Source organism: Microchirus variegatus (genome assembly GCF_963457635.1).
Source record: "Microchirus variegatus genome assembly, chromosome: 6".
In the NCBI taxonomy this organism is placed as follows: Eukaryota; Metazoa; Chordata; class Actinopteri; order Pleuronectiformes; family Soleidae; genus Microchirus; species Microchirus variegatus.
The window spans coordinates 34098207-34108269 of NC_139807.1; the positions used below are offsets into that span (position 1 = coordinate 34098207).

Below are 10063 nucleotides of genomic sequence, written 5' to 3' on the forward strand. Positions count from 1 at the left end.
GTGGAACACAGTGTTAGCGATGGAACCATGTGCACTGTGACTTCTAGAGGAAGTGTCAAGCGCACAGGTATAGAGATGGGCTATGATCCTCTGTCGCTGCTGGCAGCTGAGTCACAGTCTGCACAGCAGCAACATGAGGAAAATGATTCTGAAGGAGATGAGCTCAGCACACCGAGCACTCGTAGACACCTGGCCAGGGAGATAGAGCTCTACATGAACCATATGGGAAGCCCACTGAGCAGTCGCACCCCCAGTCTGGACCTGCAGGACCTGAACAGCCCCGTCCTCCGACCCTCGTCTTCAAACTCTGCCCCCCGCAGAGCAAGCCTGCCCCACAGCGCCCCCGTCAGGACTGCTGGAGTACCACGCTCCCGCACGTGCCAACCTCCCTCACCCTCCACATCCATTTCACGCCATCGCCTTTTGTCGTCTCCTTCCTGTCGCAGCTCCAGCACCACGCCCTCTCCGAGCCCTCAGCCCAGCCCCTGCAGAGAGAGGACGGACAGGACGAGCCTGGCTTCTCCGTCACCTTCTTCTTCCTCTTTTGGTTTGGACACTCTCCTCACACCAACTCTGGATGTCTTCAAGACCAGTGTGTTCTCTGCCTCAAAAGGTGTTGCTGAGAAGGCGAGCCGCTGGTATTCACGTCTTTCTACCTACACCACTCCGACCAAGGTACAAACCTCTGAAATAAATGTATTGCATTACTAAGCAGCAGTGATAAAGCAAGTTTGACAAATAAAACAAAAAGTATGACGTGGAAATCAATTCATTATTCAACAGATAAAGCTATTATATATATATATTATATTATATTATATATAGCTTTTTTGATACAAGGCAATACAGCTCAAAGTTCTTCACAGGATAAAAAGATAATGGAGGAAAACAACAACCATCTCAACGACGTATGGCTGGTATTAAACACAAACAAGGCCATTAACAGCTTTAAAAACTGATGGTTTATGTGATATAGGTTAAAAATGAGGTCATTTGTATTTAGAGCTGCTTTCACATGAACTCCAAATAGGTCATATGGTAATTATGACTTAACTTTAAAGCCAAATGAAATTTAGGAATGTAAAGCAAACTGTAGTAAATATGATCAAAAACCTGGCTTCCGCTAAACGAGTTAGTGACATTAGTGACATAGTGCCTGCGAGCGCATACGACTCGGGGCTTGGCCGCATCCTGGGCCTTGTTCAGGGGGGTTTCTGTTCAGGACATTTGTGCTGCGGCGAGTTGGTCCTCGCCTCTCACTTTTGTTTGTTTCTATATGCTGGACGTTTCCGCTCCGTGGTTAGCACGAGCAGTTTTAATGTCCTCGTAGAGCAGAGCAGAGGACTTTCCCTGTGGGTTGGTGGACGCTTGATAAGCTTGTCTGGCAATACGGGAGCTACGACATCCCATAGTGAGACATCTCACCAGATATTATGAAAGAGAACTTCAGGTTATTAACATAACCCTGGTTCTCTGAGTAATATGAGTGAGATGTCTCACCAGACAACCCTTCTTGCCTGGGCGAGTGAGAAGAGGTGCTTATCTTGAATGACGTGGTCCCGTCCCCACAGTATTTATGGTAGGTGGGACTACCTGTGGCAGACGGACACTTTCACCAGCCAATCAGGATTGGCGTAATGAGATTGATGCTTCTGAGGTGCTGCAGCAGGGGCGTGCATCCCATAGTGAGACATCTCACTCATATTACTCAGAGAACTGGGGTTATGTTAATAACCTAACGTTTCCTTAATCAGAAGCAGATCAAAGGAAAGATGCACTTACTTTGTAGTAATATCATTAAAATGTCACATTTGTTCCCCTTAAAACATGTTGAAATGGTCTACTGCATATTTGAAAGTTTACCATGAACCTCATCTGCTGCATGATGACAATAACCTGTGCTGCTTAAATGCTTTCATTCAGGATGGACACAGTGACCGTTTCAGTGTCACATCTGTCGGTATCGGAGATGCAGACTCTTCCTCTCTGCTGGATGAGGATGACGGTCAGGACTTGGAGATCCCTGTGGTCAATCCACAGAAGAACAGCCCTGTAGATCCTCGTGGGTCACTTAGGAGTCCCAGACGCAGGAGTCCCAGACGCAGGAGTCCCAGACGCAGGAGTCCCAGACGCAGGAGTCCCAGACCCAGGAGTCCCAGACGCAGTCCCTTCTGCAGCAGACTGGACAGCCCCACTGCAGGTTTCAGACCCACATCTTTGCTCCCTGGTGAGTTAGAGCGTATCATCCAGTGAGAGCAAATCTACAGAGGTTTCACTAAATGCTACAAAGACTTACATCTCTTTGTCAAATACTAGAAGACTAACAACTTTTTGTAGCAGTTGTATCTGAAATAATATTATCTATAAATACAGTCTTTAAGCGTATCTTTTACAACGTGTCCTCTCTGTCCTCGTCTTCGCTCTTCCAGACAAGTCGGACCTCGCCTCCTCGCAGTTCACCAGCAATAATAGCATCTTCAACAACTATGCTATGGAGGTGAGAATAAAAACATAAATGTGCATTCAGAATTAAAAACATGCAGTTTTTAAGTTGTTATGTTAAGCGATCATTAAGTAGATGTTACTTTGACTGTTTGTGTGTTTCCAGCTGTTAATATCCAGCTGTTCTCGCTGTAAGACGTGCGATTGTCTGGTGTACGATGAGGAGATCATGGCCGGCTGGACAGCAGATGACTCCAACTTAAACACCACTTGTCCTTTCTGTGGAAACCTTTTCCTGCCCTTCCTCAATGTGGAGATCAGAGACATGCGAGGACCTGGCAGGTAGAGAAGAAACCTACCTAACTGCTGTGATGCTGTAAAAGTAGAAATGTCTGCCTGATGAATCACTTTCCAAAACCACTTTGGACTTTTTAATTCAATGACGTTTATTTTTGTTGTTATTTTTCAGGATCAGCTCCTTAATGGAGTTTTCATTCATGTTGAAGTTATTTCCTGCTAGAAGACCTCTCACACTTGTATCTTCTCTATCCTGGACTCATTCTTTGCCCTCCTCCAATTGTACTCCTGTATATCCACGCCATGGATTAGAAATATGAAAATGTAAATAAAAAGAGTTTAAACAGGAAAAAATGATTGAATTAAAAATATCCAGTTAAAGTTTAATACAGTGGTCAGAGGCTTGTTACACCATTGACCAGTGTTGCTGATAAACAATCTATACAGTAATGTTTCGAATGTGTAAACCCTCCACATTTTCTGCTGCTCATAGGCTTTTCCTGAAGGGCAGTCCATCAGTGGATGAGGCGATGACCTCATCATACTCAGCCTCCACAGGTTTGGACACAGGGACGTCTACATTGTCCACACCTTGTCCTACAACAGCTGTCTACCCTCCTTCTCCTACGATGGCTGTCCATGACTGCTTGGGAAGTGGAAGGTACAGACATTATATAACATTGAAACATCATGACAACTCTACGACTGACACAGATCTACTGTAGCTTTGAACATTCAAACAAATGTCTACTGCACTGTGATTGTTTTTATGGCTCATCTTCATGGTAGTTATGTAATGCTTTTTTAGAGCCTTTGTTTTCCAAATCTCAAAATCCCTGCTAACTCTGCACTTTGCATGATACCCAACACCTACAACACCAATAAAACTATAACTGTGTAGCTTTTTTGATAATTATAAATGTGGTATAATGTGATGTGATTTTTACACAAATCTGATCTTAACCTCACAAAGGAAACTGTCTCTTTATTTTTTTCCATCAACTATTTTGCAAACAAAGAACAAAGTAAGAGCTTCTTGTTGTGCATTGGCTTCACACACAGGACACGATCAACCGGGACTCAAGGTATCAACATCCCCACAGAGCAGCGACACGGGGTCCTGTCTCCTGGAACCACTCTGGCCCGCAGCGTTAGCGCCTCTGGTGCTCTGGAGGAACTGTCGCAACCCAACCACTGTGTTCCCACGTCAGGCAGCCTGCCCAGCCGTCTGAATGAAACCTCAGTATGACTTACTCCCATTCTCAATTCATGTTCTTGTGACAATAAGAAATGACACTGTGATAACTCTGGCTTACTCAGGATCCACTTAACATGGAGTGGAGGCTCCACAACCCTGAGCCAGTGACTATTCCCTACCTGAGCCCGTTGGTGCTGTGGAAGGAGCTGGAGAGTCTGCTGGAGAATGAAGGTGATGCAGTAATAACAGAGGCCGACATGGTGGACCATCATCCCATCATCTACTGGAACCTGGTCTGGTACTTCAGACGGTTGGACCTGCCCAGCAACCTGCCTGGTCTGATCCTTACCTCAGAGCATTGCAACAGAGATTCCCAGGTGTGACAAAGATATATATATATATACATAATGATGATGATAATGCTCATATGTATAATATGTATATAGTGATGTTGACTGAAGAGCAGAGTTAGGGCCAGTTCACATGCACCGTGTTTGTGCTCATAAAATGCAAACATTTTCTATGGAGATGCACAGACTTCAGCACACAAACAAGAGCGATGCGGTCATGACGCTCATCTGTGACACTTCACCCTGAGATGTAATAAAACGTAATGAAATATATCATCTTTTTTCAAATGCAGTGAGATTATCTTTTGACATTAGGTCAGACTTTGTTTACTCTGTAAACCTCCATCATCCAGATGAAGCACTTTGAGTTTTCAGGGCTGTTCATTTATTGTTTTAAATGTAGGTTTTTGTCCCAAACCCGTGCTAAATAACTGAGTGAAGCTGCAGCAGTAGTCATGCCAGCAGCTCCAGGGTTTAGGTTGCTTAGCAACAATGGACACAACAGAGGCCTCTTGCTTCTTCTTGACAATGCATCTACATTTTTATCCTACATTTAAATGTTCCACACTCAAAAGTGATGAAGTTCACATCACTGCAACAATCTGAAACCAGTGACCAGCTTTTTTAAGCCTTACTTTACAACTGTAGCCACTATTGTTTATAATTTCACAGAAGGTGAAATTACAATTCAAACAGGAATCTAAACTCCACATTTACCTGTACATTGAAAATGTATTCATTTTAAACATAGATCTTAATTTTGTTCAAAGATTTGGTTTAAAACAAAATCAGAAGTGCAGAATAATAAGAATGAAACCTCTCTCTCTGCCTTTGTCAGGTTCCTCGTCACTGGATGTCAGAGGACAGTAAACACGTTCTGATCCAGATCTTATGGGACAACCTGAAGCTGCACCAGGATCAGGTGCAGCCTCTCTACATCCTCTGGAACACTTACAGTGAGTCCTGACCCTCTGCTGTCGTCTGGCCATCCTTTACTTAAGTCAACAAAAACATCAGAAATATATTTACGTTGCAGAAAAAATAACAACAATCTTTATTACTAGAAATGACTGAATTATAAAAGTTAGTCTCTCATTTCTGCATTCTCTGTTTTTGTTTAGGCTTATTTTGTTCTTGTGCACTAACCCTAACCTAACCAATGTTAATGGAAATTATTTTTGGAAATTTAATTTTTTTTCTAAATATTTAACTAAATAGCATTTAGCTTCATGCATTAATGCTATGTGCAAGGTTTATCTGCAAGTCCACAAGTTCTAGATCTTTCCTGCAAACAATAACTGTTCTACTATTAGAAGTTAGAATTATGTCTGATTTTGTGGAAAAGTGGCTGAAATTTATGCCACAACTTGAAAAATGTGGAAACTTGGTGATAAATAGTGACGTGAATTCTCAGTCTTTCTATCAATCAACGTTTAACCTTAAACAATCAGTCATTTAGTTTGATTAGAAAACAATTAACAAATGAAGTTTTCTCTAAAGCCATTCATGTGATCATACTTGGTTTAAACATGAAAGTAACTTCACATCAGCTGATTTAAGATGATCTGTGAAGGAGCAGACGATGATGCTCAGGCTGTACGACTGGATTGTTTCATGGAGGAGATGCAGTGGCTTCACCTCCTCCTGGGAATCACTGACCCTGGAACAGTTCTGTCTGCTTTCTGTCTTCCACGGCTTAATTGTTCTCTGTTGTTAGAGAGTGAGTCTTCCTCTTCCTTTTATGTCTTCAAAGGCTTTTATGCAAGATCTTAACAGCAATGATGTTGTAGGGTCATTTGTGTTGACATGAAACATGACTGTGTTAAATACAGTCCCGTTCTGTATTTGAATGTTGGTTTGCATCTCTGCTGAATGTGTGAATGTTGTTTATCATGTACATTTGTGTATTAAACCTTTAATATGGCAGCTTTTAAAGCTGAAAGAGCTGCAACCACATCACACTGGTAACTGAACCTTTAAAGTATAGTGTGTAACTTTTAAATATCATGACCGCTGGATTCAAACCATCATCAAATGAGTTCACACAATGCTGATTAAGCCTCTCAGCTCCACTCAGTATAACAGTGTTTACATACATACATGTTACATACATTACATTCCTGCAGTGCAGGAAGTGATTTGTTTCAGGTCAAGTCAGACGGAGGCAACAACAACATTGTGCTAGTAGAGCAAGATGGCGACAAACCCTAACCCTGCTGAAAAGCTGGCTGTTCAGCAGTTTGCCTGAAACGATGCATTTCCCCCGCTGACCCCTGCACTGCTCACAGACTCTGTCAGGTCTGATAGTATTGCTTGAGAAAGTCCATTTTCAGATGTAGGTTGCACAATGCAACTACTGTTATACCGTTTCTGTTCATGAAGACCAAACAGATGCAGAATGATAACATCAACTTATCTTTTATCCATGACACGCAGACTCTAACTCTAACCCTGAGGACACATCTGTCCTCTGTCCTAACCACTGTATCTAAGCAGGAAGTCACAGCATCACAAGCTGCTCAAAGTTGTTTCACCAGATGATCAAACATCCCAAAATGTTTACGTACATTTATGTTCAGTGTTATGACCAAGGCGAGGTGAAAACCCGCTTTTAACAACTAACCACCAGCAACACATTAAATAAACATTTTAAAGGTGTATTTAAAACAAGCATGAGATGTCTGCTGGCAGTCTGTCTGTGAGAGGTTCCACGAAAGACCACTGCAGCTGAGAGGTCCAGGCCTCTTATACTGGAACCTGCTGTGCAAGGCAAAACAGGGCCAAACAGGGCCAATCAGGGCCAATCAGGGCCAAACGGGGCCAATCAGGGCCAAACAGGGCCAATCAGGGCCAATCAGGGCCTGTACTAGTACAGAGACATGTACACTAAAGTTAAAACCTGTTCTCATGTTGTATCACCCTGACACTGTGTGTTAAGTGAACTGCTGAAGCCTTTGTGTGTGTTGTGTTAGATGTGGGTTACCCTCTGTTTGTGTGTGTTGTGTTAGATGTGGGTTACCCTCTGTTTGTGTGTGTTGTGTTAGATGTGGGTTACCCTCTGTTTGTGTGTGTTGTGTTAGATGTGGGTTACCCTCTGACCCGGCCGGTCCTTGATCAGGAGAAACCCTTCAGTGAAGAGTTACTGCAGAGTGTGGTGAAGAGCATCCAGAGGAACGACGTCAGTCGGCCGATGATTCAGCTGCTGCAGCTGCTAGGTCAGACACTCGGGGTCAAGAGGCAAAGGTCAGCAGTGAGACGTCACATCATTTCATTCATTATTCATCTCATCACTGTTGGAAACAGGTGGAGACGTCCAGAGAAGGGTGTCAAATACCCAACCCCCAAAATAGGTGGTGTAAAAGTTCCATCTGTTCGCATCAGTTGGTAATAAGACAATTCATTTATAGCACAAAAGATAATATGGGACTTTTGAGGTACGAAGATTTGTTTTTTTAAACTCATAGAATCTTTATGAGAAACAAAGGACATTGGTGCTTGAGGAGTAAATCCACTTGTGCATGTGAATTTAATCTTAATGACAAATCCACCCATGTTGTGCTGTGTTATCGTCCACATGAGGAGGACGCTGTGCTAATCTCAGCTGACACAGGTCATCAGTCCATCCACAGACGTGTCAATTATTCACGTAAATGTTGTTGTAAATGCATGAGTTTTCTGAGTTTCTCTTCATAAAATTCTCGAGGGTAAACAAATGTCCATTCTCTCACTTAACTCTAAGGCCGTCAGTAACTGGGAGATTTTTACATTTTACTCCCTTTTTAAAGTGTTTTCTTTTTGCAGGAGTTTGTACAGAGACGTCCTGTTTCTCTCGCTCGTTGCTCTGGGAAAAGACAACATCGATATTGGCGAGTATTTCATGTCTTCAAGCAACTTTATTTGTACACATATGTAGATTGTGTGACATCGTATACACAGCACAGACATGACAAATCACAAAAATACATCAAATAATAAAAACAAAATATAACAAAAAGATTTTTATGAAAGTAAAAATAACTTGAAATAAGATTTTCCAGTGGCAACAGTTTGTGTGGAATATTTTTCTTCACACTTGTTAGAACAATAATTTGATATAAAAAGAGAAGTTAATGTAATAATGAGAAACTGTTGATGTTTTCCCTCCTCAGACGCCTTTGATCGAGAGTACAAGTTGGCGTACGAGCGACTGATGCCGAGCCTGGTGAAGTTGACCCATAACTGTGACCGTCCTCCCAGTGCAGGGGTGATGGAGTGTCGCAGGACGTTTGGAGAGCCTTATCTTTAAACACCTGGATTAACTCAATGCTTTAAGACGAGCTCAGGAAACCTGTTGGAAGACTGTGAATGTGCACTAACGTTGAGAGGAGATTTCTAAATGTACGTCTGACTGTGGTCAGAGTTATGTAGCCCCAAAAACAAAAGAAAACACAAGTATATCCGCTCACTTGGGTAACACCACTTCATCCAGTGTCGCGGGGAATCACCAAGTTTTTCTGGAAATCCTGTGAAAGTTTAACAGAAGAAAAAGCCCACAGCAGATGAGTTTATGAAGACTTTAAGCAAAATGATTCATTTCAAGTCTATTTATGCAGAGTCAGCTTTATTTATTCTGTGTGTATATTGTTTTATTGTGTCCTGTCAACAGAGGGCGTTGTCCCTAACCCTAACCCTAACCCAATGAATTTACTGTATAGTTAACAGATTAGACAATGAAATATATATAATTTATATTCATCTACGTTTGAAACCCTTCTTCAATAAGTAAATCAAGTTTTTGAGTTGCCTTTACATTAGTCCAGTATCTGAGGAAACCAGAACAAGAGTCTATCTTTGCTGAAAAACCAGATGAACAATAACTTTTTCAGCTTTTCTTCAGCAGTGGAACAGTGCACTGTACATTAACGTCGACAAACGTCAGTATTAATGTCTATGGTTTTACTTCAGCAGTGTGGGTTTGTTACAAACAGCACCACATAGTGGTCGTGTGTGGTCACTGTCAGGGCTGATGAGAGACAATCACAGGTGATTTAACACCACTTACAGTTGGTTGCATATCTTAAAGCAAAGATCTGCTTTACTGCTACTTGGATTTATACTTTGATCATGTTATTTAATTGACTGTGTGTAAAAGTACTGTCACCACCACAATGCTAATGTTGCTACAACAAAGTCTGAAGAGAAGTAAATGAGGCTGTATCTGTGTCATACCTCAGCAGCACTTAAAGGTTTAAGTCACTTCAATGTTATTAATGCATCCTATGGACATGACTCAGAGCTGCTGTAGCTAAGCTAACGTCTAACATCAGCACAGATACAAATAGCTTAGATTATTTCATTCATTTCAACATTTTAGATGCTTTTAAAGAGTGTTTTTTTATTTTAATGACACTGATATAATGATGTTATTACAATTAAAGATTTCAATTATTACTTAGTTTTATTCACAATTACTACTGAATGAATGGTCTGACCAAGTTTACTGTAAACATATATTTGTACTGTACAGATTGATCCTGTAGTAGAATTAAAGTACTCACAGGGCATTTGACTGAATAATAATTAGAACTCATATATCAAATCACAAGTGCAAACTCTTTCATAGTCAGAAGAATAACTTCATTTACATTCAACAATGTGGAAAAGTCAACAGTGGAAAAGCTTAAAGAACGATGCACATCACCACAGTTCAACAGCACGGACGCAGTCATCTTTTCTCCCAATGTGCTGCATTTTAAAGCCCACGGGTTGTGGATAAACTGAAGCAGTTCTCAACTCA

General features: G+C 41.6%; 1 protein-coding gene across 4 annotated transcripts in view; it reads left to right on the forward strand.

Annotated features, from left to right (window-relative positions):
- Positions 1 to 9824, forward strand: part of LOC310928628 (C-myc promoter-binding protein-like) — a 35298-nt gene extending 25474 nt beyond the window's left edge. For 3 of the 4 annotated variants that reach the window (XM_083891253.1, XM_083891251.1, XM_083891254.1), the window contains 11 exons: positions 1 to 675; positions 1924 to 2227; positions 2430 to 2497; positions 2609 to 2784; positions 3233 to 3400; positions 3802 to 3982; positions 4060 to 4314; positions 5126 to 5243; positions 7260 to 7530; positions 8089 to 8153; positions 8436 to 9824. The exon at positions 1 to 675 is cut by the window's left edge and continues 545 nt beyond it. In XM_083891253.1, coding sequence (XP_083747379.1) covers positions 1 to 675; positions 1924 to 2227; positions 2430 to 2497; positions 2609 to 2784; positions 3233 to 3400; positions 3802 to 3982; positions 4060 to 4314; positions 5126 to 5243; positions 7260 to 7530; positions 8089 to 8153; positions 8436 to 8572 — 2418 coding nt within the window. In that variant the 3' untranslated portion in view covers positions 8573 to 9824. The remainder of the gene's footprint in view (positions 676 to 1923; positions 2228 to 2429; positions 2498 to 2608; positions 2785 to 3232; positions 3401 to 3801; positions 3983 to 4059; positions 4315 to 5125; positions 5244 to 7259; positions 7531 to 8088; positions 8154 to 8435) is intronic. The other variant, XM_083891252.1, reaches the window with a different exon arrangement.
- The last annotated feature ends 239 nt before the right edge of the window (positions 9825 to 10063 follow it).